This window comes from Etheostoma spectabile, unplaced genomic scaffold, assembly GCF_008692095.1.
Source record: "Etheostoma spectabile isolate EspeVRDwgs_2016 unplaced genomic scaffold, UIUC_Espe_1.0 scaffold00003411, whole genome shotgun sequence".
NCBI lineage: Eukaryota > Metazoa > Chordata > Actinopteri > Perciformes > Percidae > Etheostoma > Etheostoma spectabile.
The window spans coordinates 12,501-33,146 of NW_022603023.1; the positions used below are offsets into that span (position 1 = coordinate 12,501).

Genomic DNA, 20,646 nt, shown 5'->3' on the forward strand with positions numbered 1-20,646 from the left:
GAAACAGGAAGACTCCACACAGGGAAGTGCATGTGCTTTTGCTGAGTTTGAAGTACTTCGACCCTTGCTTCATCACAATGCATGTTCATCTGATATTCTTCATTTTCAAGTCCAAGCTTTATTTTTGAAGGGAGAGGCAATGAAGAGGATGTTGTCGGTTTTTTTACTAGTGCTCTACAATGCATTGAGAGGCTGCAAAGAGAGGAGTCTAACAATTTTCATCAGGAGAGGCTTTACAGAGATCTTAATGAGTATACTCTAACTCTATCTGCATTTCTTGCTGTGTGTGATGATAGGGATGTCAGTAACCTTCTAGGATCATTGTATAGATGCTTTCACAACTTGCTGCATGAACATGAGGCTAGACAGAGATCCACAGAAGTGACCACAAATTTGCCACCTCCAACAACCTTGACTGGCCATCCAGGACGGCCCAGATACAGCATAGCCACTGAACAGATTTCTCACTGTGTGTCCATCGGTATGTCATGGCAGAGAATTGCATCATGCTTTGGAATTAGTCGAAGAACACTATACAGACACAGACAAGACTGGGAGTTGAGCCGTTAAGGTATTCTATATTGTCAAATCAAGACTTGGACAGAGTTGTAACTAATATACTACAGAACACTCCAAATGCAGGTGAAACATACATACTTGGAAGCCTGAGATCACGTGGCTTAAGGATTCAGCGCTGGCGGGTCAGACAGAGCCTGCATCATGTGGATCCTATTGGGCGATCTTTTAGACGTCGTTTGCTATACATCGAAGAGTCTACAGTGTTCAGGCCCCTAACCAATTATGGTAGGTAAATGTTATGTATAAGGAAAACAAGTACATATGTGTGTGTGGCGTGCATCACACATATACTGTATACACAAATAGTTTAAGTATATATTTACTTCCCAATAGGCATTTTGACGGCAACCACAAGCTGGTCAGGTGGCGGATGGTCTTTCATGGCTGTGTGGATGGCTTCAGCCGGACTATTATATACTTACGGTGCTTGACCAACAACAGAGCCTCAACTGTTCTGTCATTATTTATAGGAGGAGTACAGAACTTTGGCTTGCCCTTAAGGGTCAGATGTGATCATGGTATGGAAATGTAAATGTTGCCCGTTTTATGTTGGAAAGAGAGGCTTGAACAGTGTTATTACAGGTGTATCGGTCCCAAACCAAAGGATTGAGAGACTATGGGCAGAACTCAATAGAGTTGTATCTAGACACTTTATAAACATCTTTAACTTCATGGAGGAACATGGTGTACTGGATTCATTGAATGAACTACATTTATTTTGTCTGCATTTTGTTTATTTACCAAGGATTGAAAGAGCAGTAACAGAATTCATTAATCAATGGAACAACCATGGCCTCTCCACACAAGGGGGGCAAACACCTCTCCAGCTGTGGCACTCAGGTGTTATTAATAATGCAGGAATTCATCCAGCTATAAACAGCATTTTTGATGCCGATAACTACTATGGCATTGATGAAGAAGGGCCATTACCTGAACTTCAAACCAATAATAATGTTGTAATTCCAGACATAGATGTAACTATTAATGAGACTACAATGAACATTATTCAACAAGTGAACCCAATTGTAAATGATGGGAACCATGGAATTGATGTTTTTTCTTCACTTCTGCACTTTCTTCAGTGAATAACATGGGAGTCCTGTTAAACAAGAATTCTAATTAATCCAACACGTAGCTCTGTTGTTTGTAAATGTGTAGTGCTGTCAGTAGAGAGAAACTAACCAATCGGTGCTGCCTACACCAAGTTATTCTCCTTTAGAGTAGCACCAACAGGCTTCAACAGGGCAAGTTATAAACCTGTTTTTAGCATCTGACTGCTCTAGAGAAATACATGAAAGTTGTGTTTATTCAGCTGTGTTTAGTTCCAGTGTTAAGAGCTTAGGGAATGTCTACAAACTACAACACAGAAAAGAGATAAAATAAAAATATGTAGGCTATCAATTTAATGATTAAATAAGATAGTGTCTCCAAACATACCTCAATTATAACTTGTCTCCTGCTAGTTGTAATACAGCACTTACTTTTAGAAAAATAATCATATGCTTATTTTTAAAATATGTTTGTATCTCTTTTCTGTGTTGTAGTTTGAAGACGGTCCCTAAGCACTCTAACTGCCTCTCAACACAGGAACCAAACACAGCTGAATTAACAACTTTCAAGCATTTATTTCACGTTAATAAAAACACGTTTATAACTTGCCCTTTTTAAGTCAGTTGGGAGCTAACTCTAACAGGAGGATAAAACAGTCTAGGCAACAACAATTGGTTAGTTTTTCTCTCTACTGACAGACCTCCACATTTACAAACAGAGCTACGTGTTGGAATAAACCGGAATTCTCCTTTAATGTTTATTTTCTTCACATGTGCATTGTATTCTGTGAATTAAAGTTTTTTTTAAACATTTCAAAACATTTTATGAAAATAAATGAACATGATAAACATTTGTTAAAAGAAACAAATATCAAACAGACTTAAACAGGCAGAGGGAGAAACAGACAGAATAAGACAAAGGGATACAGAGCATATGTTCAGCTTTATTGTTTAAATTTCAACTGTCAAAACAAGTTAAAAAATGTTAACTTTGTTAAGAATATGAAACATGCCGTTAAAAATAAATTTAAACATTTTAAAACAGGGTGACTCAGTCAACTGAATTGTGGTGAAACAATATGAAATACATAAGGAATATTGCATAGGGCCTTCAAAAATGAAAATAACTAATCTGTCTTATTTTAAATTGTTTTTATAAAACCGACTGAGACCAGCAAAAAGGTAGAGACAAACAGAGAACGTGAGAAACAGACAAAAGGTTTTCAGAGCATGACATGTTTAACACATGTGTTGGCAAGGGGGAACATTGATGTAGAGAAGCCATCATCTCCTTTGTGTATGAACTGGACAGAAGGAGTTGGGGAAAAGCCGATAGGTGGTACCACAGATGCTCCAGTTGTGAAGGCCAATATCTTCTCTAGTTTGGATGGCCCTTCTTCTGTAAAACAAAAATATCAGTGGTAGTTGGTCCAATTAATGTGTATGAGAATCATCTCTAAAACAATTAAGATCAGCTGATACTGAAGAAATTGTCCAGTAAGAGTATTTCACTTCTCAAAACTAAATTCTAATCTAAATTCTGAATGCTTCTGCATTCAGAATTTAGATGTTTAGTTTTTAGTTTTATAGTAATGGTTATATAAGCGGTCTTTATCTTTCAACATTCGCAGGTTGCTTTGTGATAAAGGTTACAAATACCAAGAGAATAAAATAAAAGAATGATACTAAAAAAACAGATGCATCAGTTTATTTGGCCATTAAACTATTAATTACCTTCTGCATCTTGGAGATAGTCCCTCCAGAAAGTGATGACCATCTCCTCAGCAGCTCTCTTGTTGCTCCTTCTGGAGAGAGATGAATGCTGAAAAGATCCTCCACCTGGTCAGCAGTCAGTGTGTTTGGCTCATAGCAGAACAGGGGTCGGAAGCTGTCTGGATGTCGTCGTATTTGGTCCAGAACCCCAAGAGTTTTCAGTCCTTCACAGAATCTGTACAAACAACATGGAATAATTGTACAATCCATAATTCAATTTTACACATATTGTCCCTTGGTTTTATACAAATGTAAAAGATTTTGTGAAGCTAGTCTTACACTTTGTTGGTCAATGGTTAAAATTATTACTCCTTTTGATATTGATCTGACTGTATAACAACACTGAATACCTTTGAAATGGCCCTTGAACCCTGTGCACAGCTAACTGTTTAGCTCACAACCATGCCTTGTTGCGTTATTTTGGATTAAACAATACTTTAGGAGATATTTATAATTACCTTTTCCTCCTCGTGTTCGATGTCCAAGAGCTGAAGCGTTGCGCTTGATAACGCGGCGCGCACTCTCTGCGGACTGGACCTGCAGCTGGCAGTGTACTGCTGCTGTGCTGTCCGGAGGGGAAAAGCGACGCTAAGTGACTGTCCAGTGTGTCGCGGCTTGAAGTTGCCACGGTCGGTTGCTGCCCGACTGTTGTTGCATTTGACAAGGTTCTAATGGTCTCCGCTGACGCCAGTACAGTGTGAAGTAACGCTGCGGCCTCGGTTAGGCTGCTTGCAGGCTGTTGGGTAGACATTAATATTGCGAACAACGTGGCTGACGATCAACAAGTGAAGTGCGCTGTGAATTGCGCATTTTTGTCGAACGGAAGCCCTTCCGTTTTCACTGAAACACCTTCCGTTTTCACTGAAATGCCTTCCGGTTTTACTGAAACACCTCTCACACACTATAGTGAAATCCTTTCACACATTATAGTGAAAAGCTCTCATATAACCAAGTGAAACACCTCTCACACACTATAGTGAAACACCTTTCACACGTTATAGTGAAATATTATATATATAGCCTACATATATATGAAAAAAAGTAGAAAAGTCAGCACGTCTACATAAGATTGACACTGTGTACCATGTGTCTCTGAGATTTATAACAAATTGTAAAAATCTAACCCATCGTTGTGTATTGTATTCCAGAGTGGGACGGCCATTGCTGTCAAACAGGAGATCAGGGCATTGGCATATTTTTATCTATAAGCCCATGCTAGGTCTGTTGCCATCCTACATCAGTAGTTTGATCACATGGCGAGGTGTTGGTTCCCATTCTTTAAGATCAGATGATTGAGAGAACCTGAAATGACCTGTTTACATTGTAAATGTTTTTAATTATCTGTGTTGCATAACTTTTATAAATGTAATTGATTGTGGTTTGCCTCTTGTCAGGACTCCCTTGAAAAAGAGGTTTTTAACCTCAACGGGACTTTCCTGGTTAAATAAAGGTAAAAAATAAATAAATAAATAAATAACACAAATGTCCGCCTTTTGAAATATTACATTGTTAGTTTAGTAGCTACTTATTGGCTAAAAATGTGTGTCAAAAAACTAGGGTCAAAATAAGTAATTTCATTGGTTACATTTCCATCGTGACCTATCAACACATGGCTAATTTTAATTGATTTGCCACGACACATGCTCACCAGTTGCACCACCAGGTTGGCAATCAAAATCTTAGTGACAGAGAACATAACATTAATATCAGTTGTTGGACTGAAATTCAGAAAATGCTCATAATTATATGTACAGGCAAAGCATATACATCAGAAACGGAAGTTGCTGTATTTTTACCCTTTATCTATCCAGATACAAACATTAAGAACAGTTTTTCTATGATGTTTATAGACCTATGTAATCTAATTGGAAGGGCACGTTGTCATGAGCCATGTCTTTTACATTTATTATTAGCTATGTGATATTCCTTTATTTGTCCCACAATGGGAAAAATTCCAATGTTACAGCAGCAAATTGGATAGATAAAAAACAATATAAAAACAGTAAGTATGAAAATAATAAAAAATAATAAAACACTATGTGCATGGGAAAAACAGTGCCAATCCACAAACAACAGATAACACAAATTGTAGCAGCAGCAGCAGTGTTGCACATGGGCAAAAAATTACATAGTAAATATGGAATGGTATTGCACAATAATTATTGCACATTGATATATATATATATATATATATATATATATATATATATATATATATATATATATATATATACATTATTATATCGATGCCCAGAATTTTAACATATTAAAATGTAATGCCAAGCAAATATCTGTTTGCGTGTCCCTGTGTATGCAGTGTCCTCCTTTTTATAATGGCCACCCTAGTGTCCCGGTGGAAGCAGCATAAAACATGAAGTACAACACAAAAGATTTCTCAAACAACATCGTTAGAAAGGGCAGGACCTTAGAGAGTTACAGTGAAAAAGTAAGAACGAACAAAAAGAGAATAAAAGTTTAAAAAAAGAAGCAAACTTAAATGCTGGAGTAACATAACAGGCAGGATGAAGCTTTCGCGCACGCGTACTGATCATCTTAATGTATATAGAAAAGCGTTTCACTTGTATGTGTGAGAGCGTTTCAGTAGTGTGTGTGAGAGCGTTTCAGTAGTGTATATGAGAGCGTTTCAGTAGTGTGTGTGAGAGCGTTTCAGTAGTGTGTGTGAGAGCGTTTCAGTAGTGTATATGAGAGCGTTTCAGTAGTGTATGTGAGAGCGTTTCAGTAGTGTGTGTGAGAGCGTTTCAGTAGTGTATATGAGAGCGTTTCAGTAGTGTGTGTGAGAGCGTTTCAGTAGTGTATATGAGAGCGTTTCAGTAGTGTATATGAGAGCGTTTCAGTAGTGTATGTGAGAGCGTTTCAGTAGTGTGTGTGAGAGCGTTTCAGTAGTGTATGTGAGAGCGTTTCAGTAGTGTGTGTGAGAGCGTTTCAGTAGTGTATATGAGAGCGTTTCAGTAGTGTATATGAGAGCGTTTCAGTAGTGTATATGAGAGCGTTTCAGTAGTGGTATATGAGAGCGTTTCAGTAGTGTGTGTGAGAGCGTTTCAGTAGTGTATGTGAGAGTGTTTCAGTAGTGTGTGTGAGAGCGTTTCAGTAGTGTATGTGAGAGCGTTTCAGTAGTGTGTGTGAGAGCGTTTCAGTAGTGTGTGTGAGTGAATTATCCTCTACTTGTTTATGTGAGAGTGTTTCAGTAGTGTATGTAAGAGCATTTCACATGTGTTTGTGAGAGGTAATTCTGAATAAAGTCCCTAACGGCCCCTCATAGATTATATCCATTGCCTACATGAATGTTGTAGTTTTTTTCTTTTTCGGTAGCCCGTGTAGAGAAGTGCCACGAATTGATACATAGCTATGACGGATGAATTACAACATGTACAGAGGGAAGCCAAAAAGCCAAAATGTTACTGCAGGTACTGGGAGGAGTGGAGAAGGAAATACCCTTAGATGTAAGATGCCTTACAAGATCCAAACAAAGCGTTTTGCAAAGTCTGCAGGAAAGAATTTGGCATTTTTGCATGGTGGGGAGCCATCACTCTTACATTCAAAACAGTCAATGTATTTTTGTCTTTTGACAGACACTTCATGCTCCCATTTAGTGTTGACTTTGTAATTTGTGTGACTTTTAAGTAACGTATGGAGGCCACGGCCATCCCCAACTCCCCCTATACTTAATTTCACCCATTCTTATCTAGTCACTCTAGATCCAAATGTCCGTAGTAAGGGCATTTACACTCAAGTTCAAGAAGTGTTGTGCCTCCTGGGATGTGTTTCTACTTATTTGTGTCATTGTGCCCACACCAGTTATCTCTAGGAGTCTATTCCCATTGTCACAGTTGCACTTTCAGCCAATGTGGTATCAGTTTTGTCCAAGATACTATCCTCCAACAACTGTAGCATTTGGCAGTCGGGGGCCAAGTGTCCAAGTTTTTTTTTTGCACTAGAGACTGACTCATCATCAGGGAGGCGGGAATCTGAGTCACGTCTCTACAAAGTGAAAGGACACATTTTCACACGGAAAGTCAGGTAACAGACTTTCCCTGAGGGTGCTCGTAGGCTACACCGGGTCTTTTAATGTGAGGAATCCCAGCGTACCCAAATGATCTCACACACCTCTCCTCCTCTTATGAGTGTAGTCTAGAATCGAACTCATCTGAAGAAGCAGAAAACAAACCTACTAAACAGCCCGCCTACTGTAATACACCTGTGAATGTGCATGGGGCAATGATTTTTCAATTATGGTCCTACAAACAATCATTATCATGTCAAGTAAGACACTGTAACATACAGAAAGGCAGAAAAGGTTGACGTTGACATGACAATGTGGTTATCTGCATCAGCAAACTTCAACATATTCTGCGTTTCCCTGTGCCCAGGGATCCTGCGCTCGTTGCTCAGGCCTTGCGAAGCATACTTAGTCACCGCCACATGACTAATTCTGCCCACACTATCATAAGTGAAGATCTACTACTGTACTGTGTCTGAGATTAGAAGGAAAGGGAACAGGAGACTTCACCCTGAGGAATCGCTTAGTATTGTTCATGGCTTTTGTCATCAGTTAACACTTTTGAAAAGTCACGACAGTGTGTGGTAAATGTGTCGAGAGGGAGGAGAAGCAAAGAAAGTGATGAATGAGAGGGATGGAACAGGTAGAGATGGAAGAAATGAACGTGTGTGTGTGTGTGGTGTGTTGTGTGTGTGTGTGGGTGGTGTGGTGGGTGTGGTGTGTTGTTTGTGTGAGAGACATCTGAGATGGTGCTGTGTAGTGATACACTCGGGGTGGTCCGTGTTGTGTTACAGCACCACAATGAGACAGAAACTGACACTCCCAGCAATCAGCAATCAACCTCAGACAAGCCGTGTGTGTGTTTTGCGTGCGTGCGTGTGTGTGGTGGTGTGTGTGTGTGTGTGTGTGTGTGTGTGTGAGAGGAAGGGTAGACTTCCTGGTATTATTCCCGGTGCTATTTCCTGTTTCCTGTGTCCTGGCAGTTGCTTCTGTCCTCAGGACGTGGTGGAGGAAGCTGTGCTGCTGCTGCTCATCACAGAGTCCATGGTGAGACACACACACACACACACACACACACACCACACACACACACACACACCCACACACACATTCTTGCGTTCTCTTGTATACTCCCTTAAACAGAGGTCCTTTCTGCTGTTGACGGTATCAGTAATCACCACCTTTCCCTCCCTTAGTTTTTCTCCTCTTTCCTCTTTCCCGCTTTCCTCCTTCCCTCCTCCTCCTCCTCTTCCTCACTCACGTCTCTGTCCCTCCAGGCCAGGGCGAGGCGGTGATCAGCCGTCTGCCAGACCAGCGGAAGCTCGTCAGGCCAGCGCAGGATGCCACCCTGTTTATGACCTGCTCACCATTGGCATGGCAGGAGAGGGCAGTACGGCATGCTATCTGAGGTGTGGTGAACACACACACACACACACACACACCCACCAGACGCACACGCGCACACACACAACACACACACACCACACACAGCACACACACCACACACACACACACACGACACACCCACACACACACACAACACACACATACAAACAGAGACACAGTCCATGGAGGTCTGAGGGGAGGAGAACAATAGTGTGAGAGATGAGATGTGTTAGTGAGAGCTTTGCCTTTGCAAAACTTTTTAATTAATGTCTTTATCACTTTGGGCAAAGGGTTTGTTGTCTTTTTCTTCTTCCTCCTACATCTTTCTCTCAAATCTCACATTTCAAATGCCTGCTCTAATTTCTCTTTTTTGTCCTGCAAACTCTGTTACTCCTCCAAATGTGACCTCAGGTGAGGAATTTGGGGGAGGCGGAGGTTAGAGGGTTGTCTAAAATTAGGTTTGTCTACCTGTCTGACTGATTCATAGATAGCATCAGTCATCTTATAAGGAGGACCACACACACACCCACACACACACACACCCACACACATACAAACTGAGGTATTTCCACTCAGACCAGTGGATCAGTTTGGTGATATATGAGGCCAGTATGGGCCATTTATTAGGAATTAGACTCAGACGGTCAGCGCCATCCATCTCTGATGGGATGAATAAGATCCCATTGATTGATTACAGCCTTACTACTGAATCATAATCAATCCTATATCAAATTCCAGTTGGAGGATACACAGGTTGCAGTTTACATTTTGTAGAATATAATCCCGGAAAAGTGGCTTGTGTGGAAAAAAATTCAATGATTTGACATTTTTGGATTGGATTATATTACTATTCTTGGTCTATTGATGGATGTGTCATGACATTTTAAAAGATTCAACCTGTCCAGTAAATGACACTAATGACTTGGGTGATGCTTTTTACTTTTTATCCAGCGCCACCCTGAGGTTGGATTTTCACCGTTGATTTCAATAGTGTTTACAGTTAACTTGACAGGTTCCCATGCAATTGGTACACATATTAATGTTTCCTACAAATTCAAATGTAATAACTTTAGAGATCCCATAAATGTTCTCTAAATCTAGCGACATCTTCAGGGCAACATTTCTATTTGTTCAATATGTAGGTTATGACACATAAATTATGACAACTGGGCACTGCCAAGGTGCTCATGAGCAAGGCGCCGAACCCCCAACTGCTGGGGGCGCCTTTCCGTGGGCAGCCCCCCCCCCTCTGATATCTCTCCCATTCGTGCATGTATCGTACTGAGCTGTGTGTGTGTAATAACAACAGTGTGTAATTGAAATTTCCCTTGTGGGACTAATAAAGGATACATTATTATTATTATTTTATTACATACCTGCAGAACAAATGACATTCCATCAGCTTAAGCTGTAATTTCTTCTAAAACCTAATTAGCTAACATATAAATGCATATGCTAACATGGTAAACTGTGTAGTTGTGGGTTGTCAAACCATGGAAATGCATTATATTTTCAAATTTGAATCAGGAAAAGTGAAGTATAATGGTAGTAAAATATGGAGTGAAATGTTTCCCTCTGAAATCAGTGGGCAGAAGCATATATATTATACTTACACCAAGCACGGTAGTCGAGTCAGTGGCTTAGCAGTTTCTTACATGCCAATTGTCTAAACGCCAGCTCTGCATGTTTATTAACTCCATAACCAGGGGTTAAATTGGGATTGTTTGTGTGGCGGCCTAATTTAGTAGGGTTAACAAGGGTCAGCACTATACATATGCAGCAGCAGCAGTGACAGTTGCAGTTTTAAAATAGCGACTTTACAAGTGTTCCCGTATTTGATGCTCATCCTAGTTCATTCATGGCGTTGTTAATGTACAGTAGCTCAGCGTAAATTCCTTCAGGAAGACCTAACTATTTATACCTTAGACTTAGACTTCTCTTTATTGATCCTTTTGGGATGACTCCCGCGAGGAAATTGAAAGTTCCAGCAGCGGTTTTAGCAAGAAAAAGAAATAAAAAATAGATAAAAAAGACAGTATAAAGACAACAAAATAACAATAATAATAATAACAACAATAAGAACATTAGTCAAATAAACAAAGAAAAGACCATACATTATTATTAAAGTGACAGTGTTGAGTCCAGTGTTAAAGTGATAAAGTGACCAGGTGTGAATTTACGTCCAGGTGTGCATGTATGTATGTATGTATGTATGTATGTATGTATGTGTACTGTATGTATGTATGTATGTATGTATGTATGTATGTGTACTGTATGTATGTATGTATGTATGTATGTATGTGTACTGTATGTATGTCTGTATGTATGTCTGTATGTATGTATGTATGTCTGTATGTATGTATGTATGTCTGTCTGTATGTATGTCTGTCTGTCTGTATGTATGTCTGTATGTCTGTATGTATGTATGTGTGTATGTATGTATGTATGTATGTGTGTATGTATGTATGTATGTATGTATGTCTGTATGTCTGTATGTATGTCTGTATGTATGTCTGTATGTCTGTATGTATGTCTGTATGTATGTCTGTATGTCTGTTGTATGTCTGTATGTATGTGTGTATTTGTGGTATGTATGTATGTGTGTATGTATGTATGTATGGTATGTATGTGTGTATGTATGTATGTATGATGTATGTATGTATGTATTGTGTGATTGTATCAATGCTCTCCTAAATCAATTCAACCGTTATCCTAATAAATGTATATTTATCATGCTGTGTATATAACTGTCGCATATCTGCAAGTAGTCTCTCCTGATTGAAAAGTAGCACTCTTAATCAATGCTCTACCTGACTCCAATCAGCTGTTGGAGGCGTTCACCTTCCTGCTCTTTAGAGACACCATCCCGTGACGGGACGTTTTTCTCCACTGCAGCGAAGCTATTTTCTCCACTCATAAGTTTTCATAAATTGCAAAGCATTAAATCTTCATGAACACGCTCATGCAGCACACCATTTGAAAGCTTAACGTCTCGTGATTTGATTAAGGCCTAGAATTACACTGACACTTGGAACAAAAAAATGAGTGTGAACTTCCCAATGACCTCAGGCACATCCCAGAGGGCCAAAGTATATGGGAACTGTCTCATATTTTTTTTTTTAGGCAAGAAAAGCATGTTTTTTCAGGTGTCTCAAGTGTTCAAGTGTCTGAGATTAACCAATCAGCATTGTTACACAATGGCAAGGGCCAATCACAGAGTCACAACCCCGCTTTAAATATTCGTTTCTCTCTTTGCTATTCGGCTGTCATTGCAGGCAAAGAGTGCAACCCTCCACCCCCCCTTGCACCTCCAGTCCACCAGTGTCTAGATTCCATCAGGGTTATGATGGTTCTCTACCCCTATATAGATATAGAAGGTATTCATATAGCGATGGAGTCTAATTGCCAAAGACTTTGTACATTTTATCTGAGCTGTACAATAATCTTATTTACATATCTGCAAACCATGTCCTCCTTTGAAATACAATTAGCTATGATGAGCAGGACAGCAGTAAATGCAGCCTTTTTCTTATAAGTGCACATTGTTGAATCAGACCATTGGGCAGACCTTTTTCCCGGTTAGCTCACAAGTGCACGACTGACGCCATCCTCTGCTCATCCACACACACATCAATCACATCATTATGGACTGAGTGGCGCTGAGTGGGTGGTGAGAGGTGACTGACAGTCATTTCAAGCTAGAAAAATGAAGTCAAGGAGAGCGGCCATTCAGTTAAGGGACATCATTACAAAAGGAAATAAGGGAATACATTTATTGTTCCAACTCTGTCATTTTGAATTGTTTCCTGTAATGGCTGTGAAGCATTTAGCAAATTTTTTCATCCATTTCATCTTTTTTTTTGGCACAGTCTGGGTCAAACTGGCCAGACTCTGCCTGAACGCATCCCACTTGTATCAATTATACCACTTGAACATATTTGTGTGTCTGCATTTCTCCTCGCAGTGTCTGGAGCGAGCCATGAAGTTTTCTTTCAACGAGTTCCACCTCTGGCACCAGCTGGGCCTGTCACTCATGGCGGCTGGGAAGGTGAGCTCGTTTCTGCTTTTATACCAGCAACGGCCCCCCCGTACGCAACGTGCCCCACCCAAAGGCGACATCCATCTCCTGCCATACCTCTATCCTCTGTACACTGCTGCGCTCCTTCCTCTCCCTCACATCCAGACATGCTACAAATAGTATTCACACATACTGTAGGTGTGCAGTCTGCTTGGAAGAGCAGAGGGGTTGAGTTGTATTTAATGTGGACAATTCAAATATTGAATATAGATTTTGATACTATAATATTTAAGTGAAGTAATTGCAACAAAGGTACAATAAAGGCCATGCAACTACAGTAGTAGTCCAAACCACATAGTACAAAATGTCAAAATGACAAAAATAAAGATTGGGAAATCCTCAGGAATTCATTTGCCGCTAAATAAAAATTAATTCATATTGGTGTCATGTTAAAAAAAAAAGCACATTCTTCAAATGGGAGTCCTCAAAAGGAGCTGGAATAGCTTACACCCCCGCCCCCCACCCACCTACCCACCCACCCACCACCCACCACCACTCTCTCTCTCTTCCTCTCTCTCTCTCTCTCCCTCCCTCCTACTCCCTTAGTCTCTCTTTCTCTGTGGCTGTGTGTGTGTGTGTGTGCGTGCGTGTATGTGTGACACAAACAAAAAATTGATCTGGCTTGCAGGATAAAGTGACACTGCAGATCAATGGAGAGCTCTAGAAATAGGCAGTTCCCTAGAAGGAGAAGGGGCCGCCTCGGTGTCGTCAGATCCGCTTCTATTTAGGGCCAGCCGTGTGTGTGTGTGTGTGGTGTGTGTGTGTGTGTTGTGTGTGTGTGTGTGTGTGTGTGTGTGTGTGTGTGGTGTGTGTGTGAGCGCATGTGCACGTGGTCCAATAATGATTGACCTACATGTATAAAGTGACTGTGTGCCTAAATTAGTCTATTAAGGCTGTGTAAGGAAAGTTGATGCGTGTTTGATTCACACTCGCTTGAAGCGATCCATGTCATCTGTGGCGGCTGCGTGCACATGATCACAATTTGTCAGTGACATTTGTATCTGTGTCTGTGTGTGTGTGTGTGTGTGTGTGTGTGTTCCTTCCAGGGCGTTGGTGCTGTGTCTGTATTTAAAGAGTGTGCCAGGATGAAACAGAGGACCCTTCATTGCCCCTTTTGGCTGCTAAAATCTGCATTGGTCAACTCACTGGGTGAATACACACAAAATTCACATGCACTTGTATACAACGTAATACACATTACCACACACCTGACTCAAATACAACATACACATGAAGTCAGTCTGTGAGCCTGAAGAAATACAGACATTAGAGTAGAATGATTAGCTATGGATATTTTTTTATGCTTTTATTGCTCGTGTGCTGTGATGCTTTTTCCTCGTCATTTCCCAGAGATCTTGTTGCAGTGAATTCTTTGAATTTTTTTATGGATAAGTTTCTGTAGGTGGAGCTGTTTTCCTTGTCGATTCAGCCACGTGGTGGCTTTTGACTCTCTGCTAACTCCTCTATTTTGAGATTATAGTCGATCCAGAGCAGCAGATGTTTACATCCCCATTAAGAGGTCTCTATATCATTTCGAGGGTTCATGTGACGATCCAAAGATTACACGGACAATATTTTGGCTGCAGTACAAAAAACATTTCTGACTTGTTAATGTTAAAATTGAAATGACACTTTCACCTCTTCATCCCTCTGTAATCCTTCAAATGAAACAATATTTGCTTAAACTGCTCACAAGTCATGTGCATTAACCCCGTAAAGCAGTGGTTACAGACCTAGGGTCATGAGATGATGAGTGACATGTCATTTCTTTTTAATTATTTATCTAATATTTGCTCTTTTTTAGCCATGCTAGCAGCTCTAGGGCTCTAATGAGGGCAGTGTCGTCTGTCCGTTGGTCTGTGGTTTGGTTCACCTCTTGAATCCAGATTGATGGATGTTTAGATTAGATTAGATTAGATTAGATTCAACTTTATTGTCATTACACATGTACAGGTACAAGGCAACGAAATGCAGTTTAGGTCTAACCAGAAGTGCAATAGCAGTAAGTGCAGGATATACAATAGTTCCATAAGTGCAGGACATGGATATGTACTGAATAAATATAGAAATGATACTATTATAAACCGAATTTTACAGATAGATTTGTCCTATAAATATGATATATAGACAACAAGTATTTTGAACAAGATTTACAGGTGAATATGCACTATGAATATATATACAGATGGCTATTACTATAAACAGAATTTTTACAGATAGATCTATGTAATAGTTAGGCTAAAATGAGCAGTATAAACAATGGATTTAAGGTAGTACAAATAAAGTTTGGGCAGAAGCTATCCAATTAAAGTGCAGTGGAAAGTAATTGCATATTACAGTTAAAGTACAGTATTGCAGATGTATATGTATGTATATGTGTCAGATCCATTTTAATTGTAAATGTCATTCAGCCACTGTGGAGGTATCAAGGTCTAAAGTCTATCTGCAAATTAGAGGCGTAGGTTTCAAGGTGTATGACATTAGTAGGCTATGAGCTGTAGGTGGGTGATTGCAACACTTAGGGAAAAAAAAGTCTTTTCTTTGTCCGGTCTGATTCATTCTTCATTTGGAACTAATGAGATATCACACATCTGCATCAGAGCGCAGTGTAGCGGACAATCAATTTTGTAATCCATGCATGTTTATTTTCAGTCACACGTGCCCCCTCAGCTTCAGCGAACACTCATAAAATCATAAGTTGAAAGGTTGAAAGTCGTCATATTCTGCACAGTAGCTTTGTCGAATATTTACTGTGTAGGCTAACGTAGAGAGTCATAATAGAGCTGTGTCGCTAATGTTTCGGGATTGACACAGGTGTCACTGGTGGTAGACCAGGTGGCGCACACGCATCACTGTGAAGCCGGCCAGCTTGGATAGTCCTGCTGTTCCTGATCCGGGCAGGAGGGGAAAAGTCCCATCAACAGTGGTATTTAGAATGGAGGGGGAGAGAGAGATGAGTGAGTGAGAGAAAGAAGAAAGGGGGTCAGAGATTAGAAAAGAGGAGTTAACAGTAGCGAATGAGAGCGCACATCTGTCGGTGGCTGGAGATCATGGCAGGCCGGAGGACACTAAGGAGCTTACAGCCTTAATCACAATGGGACGCTATGGCCATAGTGCAGTGGAGCATTACATAAATGGGCCACCATCATCCACTATCAGTTCCACTGGACAGTCTGAACTATCTTTTTAGCCAGGAACCTTTATTTTTTGTGGAAGACTACCCACAGACCACCAAAATGTCATGACAATGGCTTCAAATTTTTTAAGAGAGTTCCTATACATGTGATAAAAAAAAGGATCTGAGGGCACATGAAATCCTCTCCAAACTTATCCGGCATCGCTAACTGCACGACTGGCCATCTGAAAGCAAAGCTGCCTTTGCAACGCGAGGGTTTTTGCACCGCGACAACAGTGACACGTTTTCTTTTACATCAGTCAAGGGAGAGGGAAAAAAAAAAGACGTAATCCTCCTAAGATGTGCGTGGAGGGGCGTGTGTTTAAATGACTAGCTATTTTGTGCAGGCTTTGAACTCGCAAGGGCCTGGATTCAGAGGCAGAGATAGAGAGAGAGCAGAGGGGGAGGAGGAAGGGAAGAGAAGAAGAAGAAGAGGGGGAGGTGTTAGAGCTTGCTGTTACGCTGGCGTGCCGTCAAAGGAATTACCCCTCTACGCATACCTGCCTGCCTGCCCGCCACCAGCCATACCTCACCCGAGTGACACACTTTCACTCAGCTCAGTGCACCTCGCTCAGCCACACCACTGCCTGCAGCAGCATGTGGGGGAACACTGGTGTGTGTGTGTGTGTGTGTGTGTGTGTGTGTGTGTGTGTGTGTGTGTGTGTGTTGTGTTGTGTGTGTGTGTGTCCTTCAGAAAACTCTGCGTTGTCCTTGAATCTACTCTCGACTGTCCTCACACTAAACTCACAGCGGGCTCAGCCATCAATACTCCACTCTCCCTGCTGCACCTCAGCCTCATTTACGTCTGGGCTGCAAAGTTTGTTCCTCTCACAACACACACCACACACACACACACACAAAAGAGAGGATGTCCTCTTTACAGTACAGTACCCTCACACTTCTAATTTTTTACATTATGTTCATTGGTTTCATGAGCAGAATAATTCAGTATTGCACCTGGCCATTGAAGAATAAACAATAAAAGTTCTTCATTCCAAAATCTCACTGATGCATGAGGACTGTGGCACACGTGGATCGATCCAAGCAGAGAGGTGTGAAGATAGTCATCAACAAGCTCTAAGTGTGTATGGACTCTTGTGTGTTGATGAGAGTTGATAATAGGGCTATAGACTGTTTCCACTTGGCCCGAAGACACTGTTAAGTGATGTGAGAATCTCTGATGTGATGATATGTGTGTGTGTGTGTGTGTGTGTGTGTGTGTGTGTGTGTGTGTGTGTGCCAGTTTGAGGAGGCCGGGCTCTGTCGCGGACTGTGTTGTCCATGGGCGAAGAAGCCGAAGAATTTCTACCTCGGGCCTACCTGTCCCTGGGACTCTGCTGCAGTTTTACAGGCCTCTGATGGTAAGGACACAAATGGACAAATATACACTGTAACAAATTAACATCACATTTACAGTAACTTACTGGCAACATTAGCCAGCAAGATACGTGAAATCTTTTTACAGTAAAGGTACTGTACTTCCATTTACAGTATTTCATGTATTCGTTGTAAAATACAAAGCAATTAAACATAGATACAGTAGTTACTTTACTATTTATTGTGGCTTTATTGTGATTTTTTTTTTTTTACAGTAATGCTTTGATTACTGTGATTTCAACTGTAATCCTCAGTGATTTTGTCATGTCGACAAGGTTGTAATGTAACTTTACAGCATTCTACTGTACAAATATACAGTAGTGTTACTGTGAAATCTAAAGGAAATAACTGGAGATTTCACAGCTATTATTTACAGTGTATCATGCATTTTTTGACATGTTGAACACAACAGACTTTCCACGTTTCTGCCATGAGTATGCGATTAATGACACTCAGAAGCAAAGGTGGAGGCCGGTAAAACCTGTTGTGGATTGAACCTCTTGGTGAACCATGTGGTGAATGATGTCCACTATTTGTTTCATAATCGCGATCTGAAGTATTTTTGCTAAAGTTATCCAGACCTTAAGGGCACAGTTGGACATTTTATTTGAAGACATATACTTTTGCTGCTGAAATACAGCAAAGCTGAAACTGTGCCGTCTCTCTCTCTCTCTCTCTCTCTCTCTCTCTAGCCACTCTGAAAGGTGATCGAGATGAATTAAACAAAAAAGCACTACAAGCTTTGAGCAAGTAGGTTCTGCTTCTACTATTCCCCATCACATGTGTTTCTCTGTTTATCGGTTGTTGTAGTTTTGCCCGTATCATATGAACATACATGCATATGTAGCACTTATACATGAATTTGTTTTTAGCTATGCTGCTATGGCTAAACTAATGTGGTAAACATGGCATGTTGGCATGGAATAAGTATGGTATAGGCATGTTAGCGTTGCCGTTGTGGACATAGCTAAAAGCAACAATGAGCCTACAAACAGCATCAAAGAGTTGCTAGTGTGGATCTCCAGGCTAACACGATGTGAACCATCATGGGTTTCTTTCTCTCCTGCACAGGGCTCATTCATTAGACCCCCAGGATGCTCAGATTGCAATGTACCTGGCTCTGCAGCTGGCACTTGTGCGCCAGGTACAAGGGGGAAAATGGGAAGGTTGTCATATGTTTTGTTAATAAACACCAGACACGAATCATTAGAAGATATTGCAGATTGTACCTGAGCTAAGGTGTGTGTCTGGCAGGTATCAGCAGCCCTTGAGCCCCTGCAGGCAGCTTTATCTCTCCGTGGGGATGACTTACACTCCCTCCACCTGCTGACTCTGCTGCTGAGTGCCCAGAAACACCACCGTCATGCCCTGGACACCCTTAGCCTGGCTCTCAGCCAGCACCCCAGCAACTTCAAGTAAAAACCCACTACACCGTCCCACTCACACAGGCAACAATACATGCTGGTGGAAGAGTTGATTAGGGTAGGAGAGATGTAAATAGACTTTGCAGTTCTTGTGCGTGTGCGTGTGTGTGTGTGCGTGTGTGTGTTTGTGTGTGGAGTATCTCCAGTGAGCTGTGCAGCAGGGCCCTGTCCCAATACTGGTCTCTTCATAGGGATAGGGTGTCTCAACTGGACTGTGTTTGAGGCCTAGCGCACACACACACACACACACGCACGCACGCACGCACACACACACTCACACACACTTGGCGCCTTATTTAGACGTACCAGAGTGGAGGTCTGCATTGCGGTACCTATGCCCCTAATACACCCTTACCCTTTTAACACTGCAGCTCTGACCCGAGCCCTAGTGCTGCTTTCCTTACATAATTCATTTGTCCAACACATACCCCCACCCGTCTATTACATTAAACATTAAAACACTCTGACTCGGACATTTACACTATAATCAATTTGGGGCGGTCACTGATTTGATCTGGGACATGTTGCGGGTTTAAAAGGTTGCCATATCTTACCATACGTCCACAATATAACCAACATTTTTGTCTTTGTGTCAACCCTCATGTTGTCCTCGGGTCAAATTGACCCGTTTTCCTACATTAATGTTCTTTTTAAGGATCCAAAATGACATGATTGGCTCTTTGGCAAGTACCAATCTCTACTTTCATTAATTTTGGGGCGTCTTATTAAATTTTATAGCATTTGAAAACAAATTGAAGTGTTTTTGAAATAGTTATTGAGTAAAAGTTGACATATTCCAGTCTGTGATTATACGTCAACGTCCATTCCTTTAATTTTAGTCTCAATAATTCCTAATTTCTGCTTTTCTAACTCAAACATTAGGTATAATTTCCTATAAATGAGGTTTATTGACCATAAATTCCAAAAATAACTGTAAAACTAAAGTTAATAAGAATGTGGACAAAAATGTAAGAAAATGTTTTTTAGAAAAACTTGATAAAAAGCATCAATAAAAGTGTTGATTTTCAATTTTGACGGGAAGACAACACAAGGGTTAAGCATGACCAGTGTTTAAAGCGCCCTTATCATGCTCATTTTCAGGTTCATAATTGTATTCTGAGGTTGTACCAGAATAGGTTTACATGGTTTAATTTTCAAAAAACACCATGTTTTTGGTGTACTGCACATTGCTGCAGATCCTCTTTTCACCCTGTGTGTTTAAGTCTCTGTTTTAGCTCCAGAGTGAGACATCTCACGTCTATCCTATCTTTGTTGGGAGCTGCACATGCTCAGTAGCTCGGTAAGATCCCATCAGCTAGATAACTCCTTCTCCAGCTTTGGTCAGTCCAAGGCAGGATCAGCTGGGAGACTTCTTCTAGACCAGGGCCACTTGTGGAATATCTGCACAACAGGGACAGGAAGTAGTTCTTTGGGAGATTATGGTCAACTAGTGGGTGTTGTAGCAGTGTTTTGCCATTGAGAACGAGCTAGCATGCTACGGTTAGCCACCCTGTCTCGGCTAGTGATGTAGAAAGCCGTGCAGATGTTGAACAGCTCACCCGGAGACTGAAGACAGAGGACATTCAGAAACCGAATCTCACTGAAAACACCATGGATGGTTTCTTTTCCAAGCTTGTATGCGTGTGGAAGCACCAGAGACACAAAATAACACCCCAAATCCCAGAAAAAAGTGTTTTTCTTTCATAATATGGGCACTTTATACTGTATGTATGCATGTTTTTTACTAGTATCTCATTTATATCTATATTCTGTGTTGTGTGACTAAT

General features: G+C 40.9%; 1 protein-coding gene across 1 annotated transcript in view; it reads left to right on the forward strand.

Annotated features, from left to right (window-relative positions):
- Nucleotides 1-18,945, forward strand: part of LOC116676533 (tetratricopeptide repeat protein 7A-like) — a gene marked incomplete at its 5' end in the record, with an annotated part of 29,568 nt that extends 10,623 nt beyond the window's left edge. Inside the window, 13 exon segments of the mRNA XM_032507580.1 lie at nt 8,403-8,466; nt 8,702-8,765; nt 8,768-8,791; nt 8,794-8,828; nt 12,770-12,853; nt 13,930-13,972; nt 13,975-14,032; nt 17,111-17,121; nt 17,311-17,402; nt 17,404-17,419; nt 18,128-18,185; nt 18,507-18,579; nt 18,690-18,945. Coding sequence (XP_032363471.1) covers nt 8,403-8,466; nt 8,702-8,765; nt 8,768-8,791; nt 8,794-8,828; nt 12,770-12,853; nt 13,930-13,972; nt 13,975-14,032; nt 17,111-17,121; nt 17,311-17,402; nt 17,404-17,419; nt 18,128-18,185; nt 18,507-18,579; nt 18,690-18,854 — 787 coding nt within the window.
- Nucleotides 18,946-20,646: the final 1,701 nt, after the last annotated feature.